At 40.7% G+C, this 25,189-nt stretch overlaps 1 protein-coding gene across 4 annotated transcripts in view; it reads right to left on the reverse strand.

The window, feature by feature from the left end:
• Positions 1–25,189, reverse strand: part of slc2a9l2 (solute carrier family 2 member 9, like 2) — a 169,419-nt gene that overhangs the window by 137,460 nt on the left and 6,770 nt on the right. For 2 of the 4 annotated variants that reach the window (XM_085406006.1, XM_085406005.1), the window contains 4 exons: positions 24,418–24,516; positions 14,356–14,516; positions 11,699–11,823; positions 10,717–10,862 (listed from right to left, as the gene is read on the reverse strand). In XM_085406006.1, the coding sequence (XP_085262132.1) occupies positions 10,717–10,862; positions 11,699–11,823; positions 14,356–14,516; positions 24,418–24,516 (531 nt within the window). Of the gene's footprint in view, positions 1–10,716; positions 10,863–11,698; positions 11,824–14,355; positions 14,517–24,417; positions 24,520–25,189 lie in introns of all 4 variants that reach the window. The other 2 variants (XM_085406004.1, XM_085406003.1) reach the window with 1 other exon arrangement.

Raw genomic sequence — 25,189 nt, forward strand, 5'->3', positions numbered from 1 at the left:
ATCCTTGAATGCATCACAACAATCCGAAGTAACCGTGTAGCCTCACCACAATGGACCGATTAAAAGTTATGTAAGTACCAGCATGTGTAAAAGACGAAAGAAGTCATCTTTACTGCAAAGATGAGAGGATGCACAGTCTCATCTCTGTGCAGGGCTGTGCTTCCTGATGTCACTTTAGCAAATGGGAGGACTGTATGTATTCGTATGCACAGAGAAGGAGGTGTCATTTGGACAGAAAATGCTCTGAATTTATGTGAACTAAATCCCCAAAATACTTTCCAGTTTCCAGGGATTAAGTTCACGTAAGAGTTTGTAAAAGGTTTGTTTCATGTTTATTCTTGGTCATCTTCACCAACTGAACAAGCTGTAAACACTGACACATTATTGATATGTCAGACGAGATCGGCTTGTGTTTTTGTTATTCATAACTGACTTTTCTTCTTTTAAGTTTTGAGAGTGCTGGAAATAAAATGAAATTTGTGGGTGAAACACTGATTATTTATGAGTTTTTATATGGTATATGCAGTGATGAAATATGCTGGATATACAAAAATGTTTGGTTGTGCAGCTTTAAACCTAAAATGAATCCAGGCTGGGAGAGTGAATCACTTTGTTATCTTGGGGAAACCGTAGTTGTGTTTCTCAGCGAAGCCCTTCACAGATATTTCTTGGAACATAAAAAAAGATATATAAGATGTATAGTTTTTTGTCTCTGTCTCTCTGATGCTGAACAGTGGATCATCTTATCCCAGCAGGAGGTGACAGTGGCTGGCTAGATTAAAGCTCTATAGAGTGCTCTCAGAGACAAAGAATCTGTGCTGCAGGCATTGATTTCTGTGATCTGTACTATAAACATCTCATGTTACCTCTGCGTAATCTTCTGGTAAGATGTAATAGAAGCTGACTGCACTCACAAAGTGATTATTTCTATTCTAACAAGCTTGTCAAGTGTGATTCAAGAAAGAAAAGAAGAAAAACAAACTTAATTTAATCCTGTGATGACCCCATCTGCCTACTTGTTTAGTCTGTCTTGTTATTTCTTAAAACATCCATAATCCCCCGCTCTTCTTCGCCTATCTCTCGCTAACATGATCTCTTTTCTGTTTTGTCGAAATTATGAGCCAGTTCTTGATCAGAATTTACAAGACTGGCAGCAAGCGACATGTCCCAATCAATCATCTGCAGAGAAATGCCTAACAATCAAGTGGCACAATGCTTATTAGGTATACGCACAGGAAACCATAGTTGACTTGGCAATTGTGACACAGCTGAAGAATGATCATTTGTGGGTTCACACTGAGGCCCTGTTCCATTAGTGTGTAACTTGTGAAGCACGCATTAAATGTTCTGTTTCACTCTCACACACCCATATGCACGCAAAGGTTTATCTGTGCAGTCAACAGTATGAACTAAATGCACGCCTTTCAGTGTCTAATAATTGTCATAAACAAAGCAGACAAATATTTTACTGCCTTATTACAAAGGCCGTGTAGCTTTCCCTTTTAATTATTACATGTGAGATGTTGACGGTTGTAGATTCTGGGATTGAACAAATGCAAAGCATGAGCCTTTGTTGTTGGGAGCTGACAGGAATGAAATGGAGAAGATTTACAACAGCAGCGTGGCTTCATGAAATGCACAGAGGACTACTACAACTGCCAGAGGGGTTTTGATATGAACATTATCTGAGACAGAGATAATGATAAAGTCAGGTGTACCACATCTTTGATATAGACAGTTATAAACACTAACATTATCTCTGTGTGGTTAGCCTTAATTACTTTTGCTGACCAGTGCATTCCCCAGCCAGGAGGTGAACTTGTTCTGTAGCGATTTTTTCTAATCATTTAATTGCAAATCTTTATTTCCCACAACAGGCAGTGAGATTAAGACAGTCATTCACTGTCAGTGTGGCACTCTGTTGTTCATAATTAACACATGAAGGATAGACTGTGCGTTGCAAAACGAAAAGTTGTCACTTTGGGATCTTTATAGAAGTGTTGTGTTTTCCAAAGCCTTTAGATGGATCATGAGTCATCATTCTGGTGACGCACAAAAGAACTTTCTAACGTCTGTTTGTTTGTGTAAATGGTTGCACTTTGATCCAAACCATATTTTTCTAAAACTTATAAAGTTGTTTGAATGAAAAAAAGAAACACTGAGTAAAAATTTTAATTAAAAAAAACGTTTCCTGGTGTGACATCTTTTTAAATTTCTACTTTCTAAAGTGTTTCTTGTCCAAATAGTTTCCCCGTGGAGCACAAACATTTATCTGGAGCCGTTTTGTATCTGCATGATAAGAGGAAGATCACAACACCTCTTTCATATTTAATTCTCACAAAATGAGAGCCTACTTGGTAAAAATGTCATGGCACCAGGATCTCAGCCATTGGAATACTTTATAGATGGACATCTGCCAGGATCAGATGAAAAGCTGTTTCTGATGAAAGTCACCTTCTCTGTAAGCCTGTTTTCCCGATGGTCTGTCAGAGGAACAAATTGACCACTGGCCCTCTCTGGTGTGTGCTGTTCTTAAAATATTAAAGAAGACTCCTTCTACTAGGGAAAATGTGAAAGTGCTGGATTCACACAAGCCTTAAACTCTTACCGCATATTATATTCTTTTCTATTATTTGACAGACAGACAGATGATTCATACCCTGTGACAATGTGGGTTCAAAAATATTAACATGGTACACACGTATAAAAGCAATCAGCTTGAGAGACCTTGGGCTTTCCAACAAATCTAGACTCATTAACAGAAAAAACTTACAGAACATATTTGTTTTAATTGTTTTTTTTTTTTATCCTGTTAATAAATGAATGTATGTATTCCCCATATATAACAACCAATCTACAGTCTAAGTATCTATGTGATAAAGAATGTCATGTGGAAAATTAAGTATACACAGCTTACAATAGAAAGTATCCAGGTGTTAAAAATCAAATTGAATTGAATAATTGATCATTAGCAAGTGTGAACGTCTCTATAAAAGCAGATGTTTTGGTAACTTACTGGTCTGAAGCACTCAGGTGTGCATTAATACAGACATCATCAGGGATCTTGGAGAAGCAATGCTGCTCATCAATATGGGTAGATTTATAATGTCATTTCTAAACAATTTGAAGTCAATCATTCATTCTACAGCGACAAAGATTCACCAAGTTGAGCTGTTTCTAAGAGCAGACATCCCGGTAAATTGAGCCCAAGGTCAGACTGTGCAATGCTCAGAGAAATTGCAAAAAATCCAAGAGCTACATCTCACACTACATCACAGGCTTCAGTTAGAATGTTAAATGTTAAAGTTCATCACAGTACAATAAAGAAAAAGACTGAGCAAGCATGACTTGTTTGGAAAGGTTTACAGGGGAAAGTCTGTTCACTTTAAAAAATAACATAGCAGCACAGCTAAGCTTTGTAAAGTTACATCAAAAAACACCTCAAGACTTTGGAACAATGTCCTTTGGACTAATATGACCAAAGTGGAGATGTTTGGCCACGATGCACCACAAACACCTCATTACCTCTCAAGCATGGTATTAGAGGAGTGATGATTTGGGTTTGCTTTCTAGAGTCAAATGTGAGTCTGTCCCAAGCACAGCAGCAAATCTACACAGAATGCCTGGAAAAGAATCAAGGTGCTGCAATGGCCCAGACAAAGTCCAGCCCTCAACCTAAGTGAAATGCTTTGGTGGGACCTTAAAAGAGCCTGGAATAAATGCATGCCTGCAAACCTCAATGCATAGAGGCAACAATGTAAAGAAGAGTGGGCCAAAATTCCCCCACAACAACATAAGAGACGGATAGTCATACAGAAAATGTTTACTTCAATGTACTACTGCTAAAGGTAGTTGTGCAGGCTACTGAATAACGGGCTGTCGTTTTTCACACACACTTCTTCTGAATTTTGGTCCAGTTATGCTAAATAAGAGAAAGAAAGAAAGTGTGACACATGTTGTTGCTCATCTGAAGATTTATTTAAATTATTTTAGAACCTGTCAAGGACCAAGTGATATTATATCATGTCCCTTTCATATGACTCTAGCTGTAGTCAAGGCAGGCTGATAGCTTCACTATCTTGCACATGCACAGTGGATGACTGGTTAAGATCCTGTCACATATGTCTGTGATTTACTTGTGAAATGAAAAGCAAAGAAACGTGATAAGTGGGGCTGTATGTCAACACAAAACTCAATTTAGAGATGTGGTCAGCAGGTCATATTGACATGCGACAAATCAATGCTTTACAAATAAAAAAGAAATCCTTTTGTTTGCCTAAAGCTATAAAATAACACCAATATTTAATGGTAAAGTGCAAGGTAGCAATGGAAGAAAATAGGAGAGCACTTCATCAAATAAAGAGTGAGCAGGTTTGCGTAAAGATATCATTGATTTTATTTTGGTTTATCTTTTTGAAACAAAGGTTAAAATGCAAAGCAGTTTATAGGGGAATGAATTTGGTTTAGGAAGTTGAATACATTATTTTAATTATGTTTATCTTTTTTTTCTTTTCTTTTTTTAACCAGAGCAGGAATGCATCACATATTTGCAGGACAGCCATGCAAAAGGCAGAAGAAAGTAACAAAAAACCAAATTCATCACTACAACACTCGTGCCTTTATTCAGGATGGGCATTGGTCCACAGAAATTACGTAAAAGGAAGCTGGAGCCAAAATCCACTGGCTTGTATTCTCGTTGTTGGAAAGACAGCTCATGCGCTGCTGGAGATGTGCATTATGCATATAGGTTTCTGAACAAAGGGATAAGCTTCAAACAAAGCAGGACGCAGATACAGTCTGGTCTTTGAAGCCTTTGAACTACGTTATCAAACACAAACAATTACACTGACAAATCAGTGTCACTTCATATGCATTAACATTTGTTGATGTGGTTAATGTGCTGGCACACATTTATGAATTACATTTGCATACAGGTGCTCAGCTTTGTACACTCAATTGCTTTTTCTTTCTTTCTTTTATGACTTGATTACACACTGAAAGGCTACTGGAGGACTAGGTGTGACTTTGTGAACAGGGATCAATTTGTGAAATGTGAAATTTGGAATGGCATGTTAATGCTTTGTCAAACAATGCACCGCCTACAGAAGCTTAATGCTAATGGCTATCAGGTGTAACTGTTTCGGACGAGCGTGACAACCAGCAGCACAACATTACAGAAGACTTAAAAAAGATGGGAGTGGGCACTTTAGATTTAGATTAAAGACATAAAGTGGATGGGGTTTTTTTGTATCCAGCCACTCATTATCTTCCACTTCCACTCCAGCGTCTGGGTTTTTTATATGTCACACAAACATCGTAAAGCAAAAGCTGATCATTCACCAAACTTGATTTGTAACAGCACATCCCTTTTTTTCTAACAAAAAAAAGTATATTTTTATTTTAGGTTTAGTTTCTTTTTAACCTCCTTTTTAGGCAGAAAAATCCCTAACATCTCTGGGGTGCACCCTAGACAGGTTGCCAGTCCATCACATGGGTAACACAGAGAAACAGAAAACCGCACATTCTCACATGATCATTCTGGAATAAATATACATCTTTTTTTTATTTATATATTTTAAAGTCATAATCCAAAACTATCTGAGCAGGCTGGTGCCAAAAAGTGTAATGTCATACTTTAAATTTGGAAAAGCAATTCTGGGAAAACATATTCCATTATTATTCCTGTTTTAATATGATGCCAAAGCAAGCAGTGATCTAATGTCAATAAATTTTGCCAGGAGTAGAGCACTTAGATTATTGGCTTTCTGTTCATATTACACAACTGATTTTGGCTTTCAAAGCATCTGTGCCTTAGGCTAATGTCTGTTTCCAGCCCCAACAGATAAACTGAAAATCTAGCACATAAATAATCTGTTATAAAAACATTCCAGCAGCAGACCAAGTCAACATGGCTAAAGTTGTGCACAGTGAGCAGTGAGGTGAGAAAGGATAAAATGAATAATATTTCCTCAAGGGTAAACAAGGTGTGTCTGAGAACTCCTACTAAATAGCCTATTGAAATAAGGAACCGATAGAACCAATCAGATAGCGTGAAGGGTAAAAACGGGAGTTTGTTGCTCAAGTGGCAGAGGAAGCCATTGCTCATGGCCAAAGCGCTTTCAGCCAGCCTTAGAAAGGGAGGAGTAATAGTGTGAGCAGAGTTGGAACTTTTTCCTTCAGTATGACTTCATGCTTGAATATCAAGTCAAAATGAAATTTTCTGCTATGCTGAAGCTGTAGAGCGAATAAGTCTGCCACTGAGGCGTCATCAGTACGACTGACTAATAGAACGACCTTGATGTAACCCGGTGTTAAAAACGGGATTAAAAGTATAAATATTCATACTCTCACAATGGGAATAAAAATTGATAAAAACAAAGTTAATTATAATAAATACTGATAAAAAGCATGTAAACATAAGTTTAATTAATATGTACATATGTATATGTAATATTTAAATGGTGTGGGGGCAGGACTTAGTCCTTTAGAGTGTGTTTGTTAGATCCACTGAGCGACCAATCATTGGCCGGTCTGACCCTCCCCTGTCTGTGTGCGCTGCTTAGACACCTGTGTGTGCCTTCGTGTGCCAGTCAGATACGCCAGAGACACAGACGGTCAAAGATCCGTTTACCCGTGCGGCGAAGAAGCTAGCTGGATAGTGAAAGTCCTTTCTCCGGCGAGAATAATAAGAGTGATACTGTATTCCAGAGCAGAGGCGGAGGCAGACATTTGATACACCCGGGGCTTAGCCCTAAAGGATAGTATGCATGTGGGATTGGGGGGGGGGGGGGGTTGAAATGACTGAAAGATTAATTGGCTCTGTTTTGAGTTTTGTTCAAAAAAGAATGATTTCATATAGGTTATGTTGAAACCAAGCACACCATTGTTTTTCTTGTGACATTACCAATAAGTTTGATGTGTCACATGGCCCTCTTCCCATTGAAAAATCAAAAGTTGTATTCAAGATGGACGACTTCCAAATGGCCACCATGGTCACCACCCATCTTGAGGAGTTTGCCCCCTCACATATACTAATGTGCCACAAACAGGACTTTAATATCACCAACCATTCCCATGTTATTACGGTGTATCCATATAAATGGCCCACCCTGTAGAACCTGTCTGATCTGGCCGATATTTCCCTTCTGTCCTCATACTGTGGTTAAAGGTAACTATTCTGCCCGTACTACATCCAAAGAAGGCAAGAAGTAGCACTAACAGGTCTTACATGCTCACTACTAGTATTGCACCACCAGTGTTACATTGACATTTAAACGCTGGTGGTTAATTCTCACCTTAATGCCACCTAGTCACCAAGGTCACACACAGACGTGAGAGGCACAAAGAAATTTCGGTCTAGACAACCCAAAATGTGATGTCCACATATGTGGACACCAGGTCCTAGGAGGGGTTCACTCCAGGTTCTAAATTGCTCATAGGTGTGAATGTGAGTCTGAATAGTTGTTGCTCTGTGTTAGCCCTGCAACACACTGGCAACCTGTCCAGGGTGTAATGTGTCTCTCATCCTTTGTTAGTTGGGATAGTCTCCTTGCTACATGCAGTTATAGAGAATTTCGTTTTTGCTTTCAACATTGAAATACTAGAAACTCCCCAGCAGCCAGGTTGTCTGGGTGCATTTGATCTTGGCATTGTCCAGTCCGGATGGAAAAGATTTGACTTTTTCACTGTCTTTACCAAAGTTTAAACTGATGTGCTGGTTCCTCTCAGTGTGTGAACTAAACATGCCAAATATGAACAAAATATGAACAATTTGTGAGCTATCGGTGATAAAATAAATTTTTTTACTACTCATTAAGTACTGTATTTTTTCAAAGTGTTTTTTCTAGTTAATATTGATAGGTTTATGTTGTAAGTCAGACATATAGTGGAACCTGTCAGGCAGGGGAGAGGAAACAAACAGGATCCAAGAAACAAAAGAATGAGCTGACAGCGAGCCTTTAGTACAGCTGATGCAAAAGATACAAAAAATAACAAAAACCACAACATGAGGTACATGAAAATCCAGAGAGAATAAATTGGGCTGGCTGCACGCACACACACACACACACACACACACACACACACACACACACACACACACACACACACACACACACACACACACACACACACACACACACAGACAAAAAGGACAAAAAAGCAGACAAGATTATAAATACTCAGAAGTCACTGGGGACAACGAGCAGATGAGCGGGGAGACACAAGTGAAAGCAATTAACAACAGGTGAAAACAATCAGGGAATCAGAGGACAGGAAGGAAGCAAACCTGACAGCAGACATGAAAGAAAACTACGCTTCAAAGCAAAACCGGAAACAACCAAAGGAAACTAACAAACACCAACACAAGAACTTAAGATGTCAGAGACTAGGCAACACGGAGGGACAGAGGCATGAATGCAGAAATAAGGTACAATAAGACACAAGCTGAGGAAACTACTAATACTACTATTAAATATAACAATACACCGGAAAGAAGACAAAACAAGACAAAACAGAACATGTAACTGGTTACCACATTAAAAATAAGCAATAAAATCTTATCTTATCAATAATGTGAGAACTAAGTCTCACATTAGACTAGAATAATAAATAAGTCAAAATCTAAAAATTCAGCTAAGAACAAAACACAAAATGTAAACCAAGACTGGAACCAGTTCAACCAGTGACAAGTGACTCTCACAATAGGTGAATAGTACTTTATCTAAATGCATCACCAAAGTCATGACAGGTTCACATTTTACTTAAAGTGCCAATTTATATGACTTTTAGCATAATTTATTGATTCAGATTCCTCACTCACTCACTCACACTGGCTTTGGGCTTGCTGAAATGCCTTTAAGTGCAGTTTGTTTATGACAGTGACTCGAGAGCAAACTTTATTACAGTCAAGGGAAAAAATAATAAAGAAATTCCCCACCACCACCACTACCAGACATCCACAGTCAACAGACCTTCTCCACAGACAATATACTAAAAACTTGGAGTGATGTGGTGGTTATGTTTAGCCCACTTTTCATTTACTAAACTCAAATTTCTTGTCTTGATTTAAAATTTCTCCAGCCTCAAAACCATTCTTACAGAAAACAACACGACATATACAGGGAGTGCAGAATTATTAGGCAAGTTGTATTTTTGAGGAATAATTTTATTATTGAACAACAACCATGTTCTCAATGAACCCAAAAAACTCATTAATATCAAAGCTGAATGTTTTTGGAAGTAGTTTTTAGTTTTAGCTATTTTAGGGGGATATCTGTGTGTGCAGGTGACTATTACTGTGCATAATTATTAGGAAACTTAACAAAAAACAAATATATACCCATTTCAATTATTTATTTTTACCAGTGAAACCAATATAACATCTCCACATTCACAAATATACATTTCTGACATTCAAAAACAAAACAAAAACAAATCAGAGACCAATATAGCCACCTTTCTTTGCAAGGACACTCAAAAGCCTGCCATCCATGGATTCTGTCAGTGTTTTGATCTGTTCACCATCAACATTGCGTGCAGCAGCAACCACAGCCTCCCAGACACTGTTCAGAGAGGTGTACTGTTTTCCCTCCTTGTAAATCTCACATTTGATGATGGACCACAGGTTCTCAATGGGGTTCAGATCAGGTGAACAAGGAGGCCATGTCATTAGTTTTTCTTCTTTTATACCCTTTCTTGCCAGCCACGCTGTGGAGTACTTGGACGCGTGTGATGGAGCATTGTCCTGCATGAAAATCATGTTTTTCTTGAAGGATGCAGACTTCTTCCTGTACCACTGCTTGAAGAAGGTGTCTTCCAGAAACTGGCAGTAGGACTGGGAGTTGAGCTCGACTCCATCCTCAACCCGAAAAGGCCCCACAAGCTCATCTTTGATGATACCAGCCCAAACCAGTACTCCACCTCCACTGGTGTCTGAGTCGGACTGGAGCTCTCTGCCCTTTACCAATCCAGCCACGGGCCCATCCATCTGGCCCATCAAGACTCACTCTCATTTCATCAGTCCATAAAACCTTAGAAAAACCAGTCTTGAGATATTTCTTGGCCCAGTCTTGACGTTTCAGCTTGTGTGTCTTGTTCAGTGGTGGTCGTCTTTCAGCCTTTCTTACCTTGGCCATGTCTCTGAGTATTGCACACCTTGTGCTTTTGGGCACTCCAGTGATGTTGCAGCTCTGAAATATGGCCAAACTGGTGGCAAGTGGCATCTTGGCAGCTGCACGCTTGACTTTTCTCAGTTCATGGGCAGTTATTTTGCGCCTTGGTTTTTCCAAACACTTCTTGCGACCCTGTTGACTATTTTGAATGAAACGCTTGATTGTTCGATGATCACGCTTCATAAGCTTTGCAATTTTGAGACTGCTGCATCCCTCTGCAAGATATCTCACTATTTTTGACTTTTCTGAGCCTGTCAAGTCCTTCTTTTGACCCATTTTGCCAAAGGAAAGGACGTTGCCTAATAATTATGCACACCTGATATAGGGTGTTGATGTCATTAGACCACACCCCTTCTCATTACAGAGATGCACATCACCTAATATGCTTAATTGGTAGTAGGCTTTCGAGCCTATACAGCTTGGAGTAAGACAACATGCATGAAGAGGATGATGTGGACAAAATACTCATTTGCCTAATAATTCTGCACTCCCTGTACAGCACACTTTCAAAATGTAATCGTTCATAGCCTCCTAAACCACTAACCTGACCCAGCAGCTCAGGCATCCCCAGCACTTGCCCAGTGAACACTCCTAAGCAGATTAGAATGGAGTTGAACTGGCCAATCATACCTCTGAAGTGTTTTGGGGAAATTTCTCCCAGGTACATGGGGAGAGCACTGAGAGCAATACCTGTCAGAAAGAAACAAGCAAACAATATATTAAAACCTATTAAAAACAATATATTCGTGTCTATGTAGACACCCCTGTCATCAGTATGTATTGACATAGTAGAGGAATATGCATTCACGTATCTTGGCCGTATCTAGGATCTGTAAGCATCAGCTGTCTTTAAAAGCATTGGGGGTGTTTTTATCAGTATCGAAGTCTGTTTTGTTTTACCACATAAATGTGCAGACACACCAACAGCTCCACTGCACTAACACACACTGAACATCAAGTCACATTTCACAGTTGGCTGTCTTGAACTGTGGGGCACAGTCATGGGTACTAGTATTGATGGTCTGTGCATTAGAAACGGTCTACACTGAAGAACAAGTTAATACTTAAAAACAAATCAATTTCCACACACTACAATTTGTAAACAAGTTACCCCACGCTTCTGTAAATGTGTGTATTTTTTTTAAAGGTAGCTACTATTTCTCCGTTGTGGTATAACCAAGCTACTGTTAAAACCAAAACTGAGTTGCATTTTATGAGGTAGCACTTTTTTAGCACATGTGAAATCAGTGATCATTGAATTTAAAACACACAATGGCTTCTTCAGTTCTAACACCAGATGGGAAGTCCCAGGTATTTGACCTCTAATAGTGCTATCACCTTGGATGTGCTCTTTGAATGACCATCACTGAGTGGAGGTCGTGATTAAACTTAAAAATATCATCATAATTTACATGATTAACTGAATTAATATTTTCTTTGTACTCCCTTACACTACAGCATTATGCTCTATATTGAATGTTCTACACTCTCTGATGAGTGGGAAATTATAAAAGCATATTTCTTACCAGAATCCACCCCCATAATGAGTCGTCCAATGATGAGCATCTCAAAAGATCTTGACATTTCACCCAGAGACAGAAGCACAGCAGCTATTACAGCAAAGCTGTTATTCAGCAGCAAGGTCCCCTTTCTAAAGTCAGTAAGAAAAATACATGAAAAAAATGTAAAAATTAACTAAATGTAACTCATTAAATTCAATTTCTATAGTGCTTCACCTGGGATGAAAAGAACTTCACCTAACAAAAAACTAGCAGAGCAAGAACTATCAGAGATAGCCGAGTTTTAAAAAGCTAACATCATGGAATAGCTGAATAACTTTTTATAGTTTCAAAGGAACACATTTGAGGCCATCACAACAGAAAAATCAGTTCTGTAATGGAGGTTTCTTACACTACGCTGAATCTGAAACTATTTCATTATCCCTAGTTGCTAGTATTCTATAAAAATTAACCCAAGCTCCCAGAAGCACCAAGTCAGTGGGAACTGTTCCTCTTCTTGACAAGTAACAATCAGTTCTCAATCACTTATTATATAACAGAATTTAGTGCGGCCTCTAGCCATGCAGGACACGATTACACCAGGTCGCATCAGCTGTCACAACTGACCCCCGTTTCAAAGAGCATCTGTCTGTCCTGCCTGCTGAACCTCTTCTGTTGTCCAACTGTTCTGGTTTCCAGCCTTTGTCTTGACCTCATCTCTTCTTTGGTCTTCCTACCTGTTCCCTGCTGTATCTTAACCATTAGCCTCTAGCATGGCCCTGATGGAGCTCCACTTTCACAGCAGGTCCTGCCTCCTGGAGTAGTCTCTTTTTAATCCCCCGTCTGCAGCACCTGGGCAGCACTGTTTATCTGCCTTGCCACCAGGCCACCCAACATCTCTGGTTCCCTTGTTCTCCAGCATCGGGCCATTTGCGTGTGATCTCCAGCTCATCTGCGTACTTTTACTTTACCAGCCTTTGTTGACCAAGTTTCTTTTTTTCTTCAGCATGCCTGTCTGCCGTGTGTGCGCATTCAGGTCTTGTCTGAACTGTACTTTTTTTAATGTCAGGGGTCAAAGAAAAATGTTTTCTTCCTATTGATTTTTGCTATTTTTGAAGTGAGATGCTTAACAAAGCCACTGAGGCTCTCAGAGCAGCACATTTCGTAAGTTATAGCATTTGTATTTCAACATCAGTCACACAACACCAGCAGCATGATAATCAGCCGTGTTTTGTTTCTGAGATGAAGGCTTTTCTCTCTTGCTGTGTCTAAATCTACATTTAAATCTAAAATTTAAATACACTCATTTATGTAGCAGTGCAGTTGACCACAAATGTTTATTAATCTCTTTTCATGTCTGTGGTGAAATGTCCACACACCTCTACTGATTTTTTTTTTAAAACTAAACCTACCTCTGCTTCCCTGGCATACTTTGAAGTGTGTTTCATTTCAATTGCTCCATGAGTCCTCATTAAGTTAACATATATATTCAACTCTTGTCCCTGACATCTGAATTTCAACCTTTCCGAAACTCTGTGTAAAACTTCCAGCTGACCCACACGTCTAGCAGGGAATGTGGAGGGAAAATGAATTATACGCTTCAACCTAATTAACACAGTGAGGATCGCAACCTGAGAAATCCAAGGTGAACCTCAAGGGTATCTTAATTGTCTGAAATGACTCTGAGTAAAAGCTTCATAAGTCTCTCTGTGACACTCTTGTCATTAGTGGATAACAGATTCTTTAGAAGACGTATCATTTCATAGCCCTGAGGTGATTTTGTTAGTGCCTGAACGTGTCCCTTGAGGATAGTAGGACATGTGGCTCTGCAGTCCAACACATAGGTGATCAAAAGTTAAAGCTAAATGCATCACGCTGGCTGTGAGATTGGATCTCATCATGCAGTATATAGGCTGTCAAACCAGTGCAAGTCAGTAAAGACCAATACCTTTTATGTCCTTGGAGTCAGTGCACTGACAGTCTTTTATGTCTTAAATCCATTACAAAAACTTACTGGTACTTGATCATTGTAAATGGAGGCTAAAGACAACAGTGAGATTGCTACAGAGTAGATTTAAAATTATTCATTATTGTACTTAAAGGAACTGGTTGTCTAACGGAGCCTTGTACCAAAAGGGAGACACGAGGAACAAAAATAACACTTGTACACTTTAAGGGTCTGTGTTTGTATTTAACATCACTGTTATTTAGTCACAGCTGGAGAGGTGAGCCACAGTGTTAAAACCACAATGATTTTGTTGGATCATTTTGTTAAATTAACATCATACTGAGAAGCCAAAAGTTCGTGCACAAACAAGGTCATTTACCACCTGCCTAAGCACTGTTGCAGATCAAGTGGTTAGTGGTTTCTTTCTTCCCTTGCTAACAGCAGCACACCACACTTCAAAAATTCCCCTTTCTTGTGTTTGTGCAGCACAGTGTTATCCTGCGGTCCCTCGATTTCAATCCGACCAAGCATTTGTGGGATTCACCAGAACAAGCTCGATCCAGAGAGACCGCTCCCCACAACAAAGGAAGCCAAAGGATCTACAGTGTTGTTCATATTCACTCATAACATAATCGTTTGCACCAAAATGACTGCTGTTCGCCATTCCCTGATGAGTGAAGGATATAAAAGCAAACTTCTTACCAGTGATATTGTAAGCACATAACAGTGTTCTCACCTGCCCAGTACTTTGATGATTAACGTGGCAGACAGGGCTCCAAAAAGGCCTCCAATAGAAAATATGGACACTGTGACGGACCAGAGGAGGGTCACCGTCTCCGCTGAAATAGGCTCCCCATATCTCTCAATCCATGTCTTATTGTAGAAAGCTTTAATGTACTGCAATACAAAAGGAACACAAAGAGATGTTTTAAATGTGTTATTCATATGGATAAATGGTGAAAACAAACAAAAAACATTGATATTTAAAAAGTTTAAATGTAAACCTAGAAACCCCCAACACATGTTTACTGAATATCATATGTATCATGAGTGTGTTTTTACATTTCCAATCTGACTTTATGACCTAAACTTTGCCTGGAGAAAAGGACTACCAGGAAATGATTGTTAAACAATATGATCTGAAAACATTTTGCTTTAATACCAGTAATAATATTGGTAAGATTTTATATCTGGTCTCCACAATATGCAAATAAATTAATTTCAGCAGGCTTAATGCAGGCATGTCATTAGCCCTGGGCGGCCCTGGATGTTTATTGAATAGCTCCAGATTTCATAAAAGAATTGTTTATTCTTTGCATCTGTATTCAGGTTTGTCACACGTGAAACACTCTTATCTCTCTCTGACCTACCTGCCCTAATGCGATCTAAAATTTGTTCATGTGTTCATATACGTGATTGATTGACTCCTTGTATCCAATAAAATGAATAAATGACGTCAAAACACCTAATCAATCATCACATCAAAAGTTTGAGATTTGGATAGTTTGACTGGAGCATCACGATAGCATTCTTTTTACAGACAGTGTCTGACGTTTTGTATAACTTTACTTTAAAAAATAGCAAATAGCGTAATAGCAACAAACTGAGTGACTTCATTAAGAAGTTGAAGCACAGGCTACAATGAGTCAGTGAATGCGTCGCATTAAATTATTACGGCACTTGTATCAACCCACGAGAATTCTAAAGTGTCTTCATTGAGCGTGAAGACGTCGGTTGCATAGAAAGCAAAGGGCCTTATAGCTTTTTGATCTTTCATTTAACAACTGCGACTGAATTCCTGTTAAACCAAAGCTGAAGCCCTCCCTGTCTTCAGCACTGTCAGGAAGGGCAGTGGTCACACAGTTGCTGTCATTGCTTGCTTTGGCTTAGGAGCTACTCATTGTAAGCATCATGTATCACGAGCATGATTGCCGGCTTTGCTTAACTTAAGACTGAAAAATGACCTTTGATGTCACTTCAAATTTGCTGAAAACAATTCTATCGCTAGGAAAAGGGGGGGGGGGGGTTACAGGTTACACCAGTTTCTACAGGGCTTTCATCACCCTTATCGCTACTTTTACTGAAGATCAGCCAAGTCACGTGCTATAGATAAATAATTACTAGGGGTGCAACGATATTCGTATCGATATTGAACCGTTCGATACAGTGCTTTCGGTTCGGTACGCATATGTATGAACAATACAACATTTGTAATTTATTTTATCAACTTTCCTTCTGACGATGCTGTCTGTGTTGAGCGCTCAGTGAATCTGCGTTCGACTACTCCGCCTAGGCTGCACTGTCGAGCGCAGATCCACTGAGCGCTCAACACAGACAGCATAGTCAGAAGGAAGAGCGCAGGGCAAGCTAGCAAGACAGAAGTTAAGCTTTCCTTGCAACATGGACCCCCCCCCCCCACCACCCTCATTCAGATCTGGCGTTTGGAATTATTTTGGTTTTCATGTGACGTATGACCCTGAAGGCAAGCGAGTCATGGACTAAAGTAAAACAGTATGTTGGATGTGCCACGCAATGCTCAATTACATGGGTGGGAACTAGTGTGTTAGCGCAGTTAGCTCGTTAACGTGTTGGCCGTCTAGCCCCATGCACGGGGCGATCGGCGGTAGCTCGTTAACAGAGATTTGCCGTGTTGTGGCGTTAAGGTCATTTCAATGAGATTAACCTGAAAGCACTAGTGGGAACACAACGAATATGACTGCACATTTACGCCGACATCATCCTAGTGCAAAGACAAAAACAACAAGCATGCTACTAACTTTAGCCGAGTCATTTAGACAGCTGTTAGCACATGATTCTCCTTATGCTGCTGAGAATATAGCCCGGAAGAAGCGGATAGTATAGCTTTTATTTTGGAAAGAGACATTTCTCTGTAATAAACTCTCTTTTCCAAAGATGAGTGATTCCTCAATCAGATACAGGGCTCGCAATATCGCTAGCCCGACGTCCTGGGGCTAGCGATTTTTTCAGTCGGGCTACCAAAATCTATCTCTTCCCTGCCCGTCGGGCTATTGTAGGAAAAATATATGTCAATGCTTTTGCATTCTTTCAGAAATGTAGCTGGGTAATTATGTCATTGGCATCGGTGAGCCACTGTCAATATGTGACATATTGAAATCGCGTTTGAATTTGCGCTTGTTTTTTTGCTTTCACTTTGCAATCGTGCGAACTGTGTATAGAGAGCGACAGCACTGATCTGTGAGTGATGATATTTTGTGCACCAATTCCTCTGACATCGTCTTATTAATCGTTAGCTTACTATGCAAACATGACAAGGGAAATCTCCCGCAGCAAGCTTAAACATGTGAGAGGTTGATCGCGCAGAGAATCGCTGAGCTTATGTGAGTCCGTGTGTAAAAGCAGCAGGATTTATATTTTAGTTCTGCTGAGCCAAATAAGACAGGTCAGGGTGAAGGTCAGGGTGTTGTTTCAAGATGGCGCCGAGTATGGCAGCCTCGTCGCGAGCTCCCCCAAGCAACGGCTTTCTTCTGTGTTTAATTTTACTTTTCCTTTATTTTTTCACGAGCAGCACTTGTCTCCTTGTGTACGACCGACAAACCTTACTGGACATAAAAGACGGTCTTTCTTATAACTTTCCGGAGTTCAAGTTTTGCAACACGGACGCTCCGTTTGCAGACCCCCCATTCATCTCACCTGAGACGCCTTTGTTCTCTGGCCCTGGAGGCCGCAAACGCCGACGCAGAGGGAGAAGATCTGGCGTTCTGGTTCGACTGAGACGGCGCACTTACAGACCACCGTTACCCAGTTTATTACTGGCTAATATGCAGTCTCTGGAGAACAAGCTGTGCGAGCTTCGGGCACGGATCTCATTCCAGCGAGAGATGCGGGACTGCTGCGTGATCTGCCTCACAGAAACCTGGCTATCGGACAAAGTACCGGACTCCGCAATACAACTGCCGGGGTTCTCTGTGCACCGCGCGGACAGGTCACAGGATCTTACTGGGAAAAGCAGAGGCGGTGGTGTGTGTTTCATGATCAACAACAGCTGGTGTGATTATGCGAACGTGCACCCGGTCAAATCCTTCTGCTCACCGGACCTGGAGTACCTGATGATTAAGTGCCGGCCATTCTGGCTACCGAGGGAATTTACAGCAGTGATTATTACGGCTGTTTACATTCCCCCACAAGCCGACACTGACCGTGCACTCAGGGAACTGTACAGCGCGATCAGCAGCGAGGAAACCGCACACCCAGAGGCAGCGTTTATCACAGCCGGAGACTTTAATAAGGGAAACCTGAAGAAAGTCTCACCAAAACTCCATCAACACATCCTTTTCAACACACGTGGAAACCGGCTACTCGACCACTGTTACACCTCTTTCCGGGATGCGTACAAAGCCCTCCCCCGCGCCCCATTCGGCCAATCAGATCACTGCTCCATCCTGCTCCTGCCCGCCTACAGGCAGAAGCTGAAACAGGAAGCTCCAACCCGGAGGGCGGTGCACTGTTGGACGGACCAATCGGAGTCTGCGCTGCGGGACTGTTTTGATCACGCGGACTGGGAAATGTTTCACGTGGCCGCCAGAGACATTGATGAATACACAGACTCAGTCTGTGGATTTATCAGGAAATGCGTGGAAGATGTCGTCCCATCCAGAACAGTCAAATCCTTCCCAAATCAAAAACCCTGGATTAACGGAGATGTTCGCGCGGCACGGAACACCGCCTTTGCCTCCGCGAACACATCGGACTACAAACACGCACATTACCAACTCCGGAAGACGATCAAAGCAGCCAAACGTGAGTACAGGGACAGGGTGGAGCAACAGTTTGACAACCCTCGGAGTATGTGGCAGGGACTAAACACGATCACAGACTTTAGAGGGAAAACCAGCACACCGCAGACCACGGCCTCTCTGTGTGAGGATCTAAACGTATTCTACGCTAGATTCGACACAGCGAACACCATGAGACCGGACAGTGTGCGCACCGCGGATGACGTCAGTGCGCACACTGTGTCTGAGGAGGATGTGCGGAAGTGCTTCAGGAAGGTGAACGCACGCAAAGCTACTGGTCCGGACGGGATTCCCGGCCGCGTCCTCAGGTCATGCGCGGCTCAGCTGGCTGGAGTGTTCACGCACATCTTCAACCTTTCCCTCTCTCTGTCTGTAGTCCCAGCCTGCTTCAAAATGGCCACCATCGTCCCTGTACCCAAATCCTCCACCATCTCCTCATTGAACGACTGGCGACCTGTAGCCCTGACCCCCATCGTAAGCAAATGCTTCGAGAAGCTGGTCAGGGACTTCATCTGCTCTGCACTACCCGACTCACTGGACCCTCTACAGTTTGCATACCGCCACAACAGGTCCACTGATGATGCCATAGCCCTGACACTACACACTGCCCTGTCACACCTGGAGAAGAGAGACACGTATGTGAGGATGCTGTTTGTAGATTACAGCTCAGCATTCAATACCATAGTTCCCTCGAAGCTGGACAGGAAACTGCAGGATCTAGGACTGAGCAGCTCCCTCTGCAGCTGGATCCTTAGCTTCCTGTCTGACAGACGCCAGGTGGTCAGACTGGGCAGCATCACCTCATCCCCCATCACACTGAACACTGGTGCTCCACAGGGGTGTGTACTGAGCCCTCTCCTGTACTCACTCTACACCTACGACTGCACAGCCACTAACAGCTCCAACATCATTGTGAAGTTTGCGGACGGCACTACAGTGGTGGGTCTTATCACCAACGGTGATGAGACGGCTTACAGGGAGGAGGTCAGCGCCCTGTCCCACTGGTGTCAAGACAACCATCTCACCCTCAACGTCGCAAAGACAAAGGAGTTGATAGTGGACTTCCGGAGGTGCAGAGAAGTACACACCCCCATCACCATCAACGGCGCTGCTGTGGAGAGAGTGAGCAGCTTCCGGTTCCTTGGTGTACACCTGGCTGAGGATCTTATGTGGTCAGTACACACAAACAAAACAGTGAAGAAGGCGCAGCAGCGCCTCTTCTTTCTCAGGAGACTGAAAAGATTTGGCATGAGCCCCCGCATCCTCAGGACCTTCTATCACTGTGCCATTGAGAGCATCCTCACTGGATGCATCACCACCTGGTATGGCAACAGCACCGCCTACAACTGCAAAGCTCTCCAGCGAGTAGTGCGGTGCTCTGAACGGATAATTGGAGGTGAGCTTCCCTCCCTCCAAGACATCTACAGGAAGCGCTGCCTGAGGAAAGCGGGGAGGATCATCAAGGACTCCAGTCACCCCAGCCATAAACTGTTCAGACTGCTTCCATCAGGAAGGAGGTTCTGCAGCATCCGGTCCCGTACCAGCAGACTGAGAGACAGCTTTTTCCATCAGGCCATCAGACTGCTGAACACGTCATAGACACCTCAGCTTCACTACTGGAACTTCAACATTATGCACTCCACACTGTATATAAATGCCACTTGTTTTGCACATATTCAACTCTGTATATTTTATATATTTTATTATTATTATTATTTATTTATTTTTATTTATTTATTTTTTTTACTATTTAATTTGTAAAAATGTGTATACACACACACACACACACACACACACACACACACACACACACACACACACACACACACACGTAGGAAAATATTTAGTATACACATCCAGAAATGCATACACTATTATATATTGTACATATATTTATTAGTTCAGGTTGGCCATTCTTGTATTTTGCTCGTTTGTGTTGTTGTGTTTGCACATCTCTGTTGCTTGTGGGTCTCGCACACAAGAATTTCACTCGCATGTGCTGTGCCAGTGTGCCTGCACATGTGATGTGACAATAAAAGTGATTTGATTTGATTTGATTTGAAGAAGTGACAGCCAAAGAAAAGCTTACCACAAAACGGAGAAGTTATGACAAATCAGACTATAAGGCAAAAAGAAAGTGCAGCTTTATGGTTTCATGGACAAAATAATTTCTGTGGCTGCAATATGATGAGCTAAATAACCGGGGCTGCACATAAGTGGTCCGCAGGTGCGCATTCGCTGTCAAAATAAAAAACACGCACAAGGGTTAGGGTTAAATTTAAAAACTGTACTTTTGAGTTAAAATATATATTTATAATTTTAATAAATGACAAATTAAAAAGGCATGAACATTTTTTTTGTATCGAAAAAATATCGAACCGTGACACCAAAGTATCGAACCGAACCGAACCGTGAATTTTGTGTATCGTTGCACCCCTAATAATTACCAAAGATATTACTTCACATCATCATCACATCACTCCCTGCAAACATCCACCGAGTTCAGTTATTCATGTGTTCAACAGTTATTTCTCACCAGCATCACAGCCACAAAACACAATCAATATTTTTAGATTTTGTACCATGGCAACATCTGTTTGACATGGCTATATAATATTTTACACTCACTGGTTTTCTATCAGAGTGAAGCCGTTCATGAGTCGATCTGTTGTTATGTTGTCTCAGTTAATGTCAAGCTGTCGTAAGAAATGTTTGCATAAATAATGATTAACACTCCTTCATTTTTATAACAGGTGTTGTGTCGAGGGGAGATTAATGCCATGCCACTATCATGCACATTAATTCAAAGATGTTACTGGTGCACCCAGTTAACTCCAAGAAAATGTCTTTGTGAAGATTTCTTTAGCAGGGTAAATTTGATGTCTACAGAAAATGACGGTAGTTATACATTATTAATGAGTAAATTCCCATCATCTTGACATTGTCTGGAAGTGGAATGAAGAGTAGCAAATAGTTTTTTGCCCCTACTTTGATGCTTCTCCTCTAAGATGAGGTTTGTGGTCTACTTGCATATCTAATGTCTGATACCTCAATAGCTCAACCTATTAGAGTTCAATGGAAATGAATTTTTAACACTTCATATAATATTCCTTTGCCCACATTTGAAGATAGCTCGCTGCTGGGGGTGGCCCTGCTGTGCGTGGAGAAAGCTGAATGTTCATTTATAGGTTTTTGTGCCGCGTGTAGAAACGATTGTGGCTTTAGTGAACTATTAAAGAGATCGACTCGGTCTTTTTTGAAATGTAGTGAGAACTCTGTCTGTAACATTCCTTCTGTTGTGTTATCCTAATTCAACTCAACGTTTTTGTTGGTTTATTCTGTTCGGCTTTTGTAAAGACAGCAGGAGAAGTGGTGAGCCCTACTGAGGTGGAGGAGAGCCAGCGCTGCATAAATGATCAGCTGGTGCTTCTGGTGGGCAGATTCTATAAAGGGGAGTAAACAAAAAAGCAATGGCTCAACAACGACGTAAACTGGAGAATTAGCTGCAAAATACAGATTAAACAGTAGGTGGGACTTTTAAGTTTGCTAAGCCAAGCAGAAAACAAAATATCCAGGCAACAGATTTTGGGGTTGTGCAGAGTGGAACTGTGTGCAAAGAAGATCTGGAAGGTTAATTTTTGTTTGCTTGTTTTTTTTTAATTACTTCTCAATTTTCTTTTATTTATTTTTTGTTAAGTGCATTTTACACCCTACTAATTCCATGCAGTAATCAGTAGGTCGCTTGAAAATGAGAACCCGTGTCTCAGTGAGGTTCATTTGTACAAATAACGGTGAAATAAATTTAAAATATAAAATAAAATCATCACATTTCTGAACAAATTGTTAAAAAGGAAAGCCTTAATAGTATGTAGGCTGTGTTTTGTTGAGTTCTACCAAGTATAGAGAAGTGAACAATTAGAAACATTAGGAATGAAGCCCTTAAGATGCAAATAAAACCAGCCTGTTACAAAGTCTCACACAGCCTAAACCCAGGGTGCCCATAATGTTTTTTAATGAAAGCAAAGCAATTTCAGTTATAGCCTGCCACTAAGAAATTTGGAGGATTTGTAGAAGATCATACATGTACAGCATTTAAAGAATAATCCACTTGGATAGTAGGTCCTAGAGAACATAATAACATGATGTCCTTGACAAGAAAACAACATTTCAAAACTTTACATTCTGAAATAAAAAACAGTGGGAAACTTATTGTCATTGTTTAGACAAAGAATGCATTGTTCATAAACTGTGCTATCATTTTTGCGCCTCTTATTTTTGAGAGGTACTGTGACAAAATATGCAGGCTCTTGGTAAGCGTACAACTACCACCCCCTATATATTGTTTTCAAGCTTGTTTGGAGGACTCATAATCTACTGAAGGCACACTGAGAAATACATCATATGAATCTGTTCTGTTAAAATCTTCCCATATAAGGTCAATCATCTATTTTCAAATTTATTTTAAAATATGGACACTGTTAAGAGCAGTATCAAAATGTGAAATTACACTGAACTGTCAGAAAGTACACTGTAAAACATAATATTATGCTTAATTTAAAATATAAAGTAGACTGAATTCACTTTTTATCAGCTTTCTAAACTACAGCTCCTTAATCTGAGCTTGGGAATTGTACTACGATGAAAAATAAAATCATGTTTTTTGTGTTTTCTGCAGTATTAGTTGTTAGTGTAGGTGTAACTGCAGAGCTGAAGGTCGTGGCACTTGAACACTAATTATATAACCTGTGAGACACCTAATTACCTCTGAACAAACAAACAGCCTGATTGGAAAGCATGACCTCTGAAACACGTTTCCCATTCGAGTGGCACCACATAATTGAACTTGTACAGAACTCAAAAATGCAGTTTCTGTTTCACCAGTCAAAGAAGATGTAATGTAAACTTACAAGAACATTGGGTGCACATGTTGTATTTTTCGGATACACATTACTTTGCAAAAGCAACCCCTCATTTCTTTATATTTTTTGCTGGAAAATTTGAAATAGTTGTAGTACTGAAAAATACATAGAAACACATTATATAATGCAAAAACAGAGTCCATACATTTCATACAAAAGCTAGAAAGTCAGTATTTGGTATGACCACCTTTACTGCTTCAATGCTGTTGAGGTTCAAGCTCGAAGAAGACTCGTGACTCATTGTATTGCACTGTGTATTTTTCTATCCAAGTATGCTTTTAGTGCATTGGCAGTGTGTTTGGGATCGATGTCATACTGAAAAATGAATGGTAAATGGTAAATGGCCTGTATTTATATAGCGCTTTACTAGTCCCTAAGGACCCCAAAGCGCTTTACATATCCAGTCATCCACCCATTCACACACACATTCACACACTGGTGATGGCAAGCTACATTGTAGCCACAGCCACCCTGGGGCGCACTGACAGAGGCGAGGCTGCCGGACACTGGCGCCACCGGGCCACTGAAAAATGAAGCTGCTGCCAGTCACATGCTTTCCAGATGATACTGCATGATGGATCAACTTTTTCATCAGACCTATTGCCACTGATTTTCAGTCCTGTCCAAAATGTAATGTACAGTATATTTAATATAAGTATATGTATTTGGTCTGGAGGTTTAGGCTCCCCTGCTCTCAGCTGCCCAAACAAACTGTGAAACCATTAATCTGGCAGGACACTCCCCTGGGACTGTCCTGCAATCACATGGAAATAATACCTATATATAAAAAGTATACCTAAAGGTATTATGTATCGGTATAATACCTGTAAATGGTCACTGTACTGGGGATAAGCCTGACTACAACAGTGTCTATGAGTCCGATATACTGTGTTCATTTTGAACAATTTCTTCTTAATGGGGGGGGGGGGTCTCTGTATCTGCAGAGCTACAGTTCTGTCAATTGTACCTTTATTAGAAGCTGGTTTTAGCACTGCCATTCAATATTTATGGATGAGTACTAAAAGTTTAATTACCGCACAAAGAAAACATACAAAATCACTTGTGGTTCCCTGCAAAAAGGCTGAGAACAAGTGTTTGACTCACCAGAGCAGGAGCGTTGACCACAGAGAGGTTGTAGCCATAAAGGAAAGATGAGCCCAGGGAGCCAAAGAAGGCGGCACACAACAGGCAGGCTGTAAGTGACTGCTAACGAGAGAGCACACATGAACACATTATGCTAGTCATGCAGTCCTTTCCACATTGGTGTTGATCAATGCCAAGGGCAGATTCAGTCAAGGGAATTCAACCCTGGGTGAGTTGTGTTACTCTGGGCATCAATGCTAAGAAAACAGCTTCTTAAATCCATGCTTTGTTTTTATTTTGTCAATTGTTTCATTTTAGCGCAAAGTCAACACTGTGTGAAATATATTTCTTATGACAACGTGATATATTATTACTGAAAATGACAAAGGAGGATGGGAATAGGAAATAAACCATATCAAGGCTAAAACTGTGATGACCTGAAAGAAGCTCATTAAAAACTTCAATACAAAAGAGAAGGATAGAAATTCAATAAATGCAATAAAGGGGTTAAAATCATAAAGGTTTGCCCTCAGTGTAGCACATGATGAAAGGAGATAACATCATTAAATTGAAACCATTTTCCATTAGAAGAAGAAACTTGATTAGCAGATTGTATTGCATACTTGCTTTATGAGTATCCTCTTGGCAAGGTGCTACGCTCTCCATCAGAAGGTTGTGCAAAATATTAAGTAAACGAGTTATAGAAGACCATGAGTTTCTATTGGGTATAGGTTTACGGGAGAGAAAGGGTTAAATAATGATCAGGAATGTTAGGAATCATCCTCGGGGGACT

The sequence above is a fragment of the Rhamphochromis longiceps genome, linkage group LG5, assembly GCF_057381845.1.
Source record: "Rhamphochromis longiceps isolate RC_006_pf linkage group LG5, R_longiceps_female_GT1.1, whole genome shotgun sequence".
Classification (NCBI taxonomy): domain Eukaryota; kingdom Metazoa; phylum Chordata; class Actinopteri; order Cichliformes; family Cichlidae; genus Rhamphochromis; species Rhamphochromis longiceps.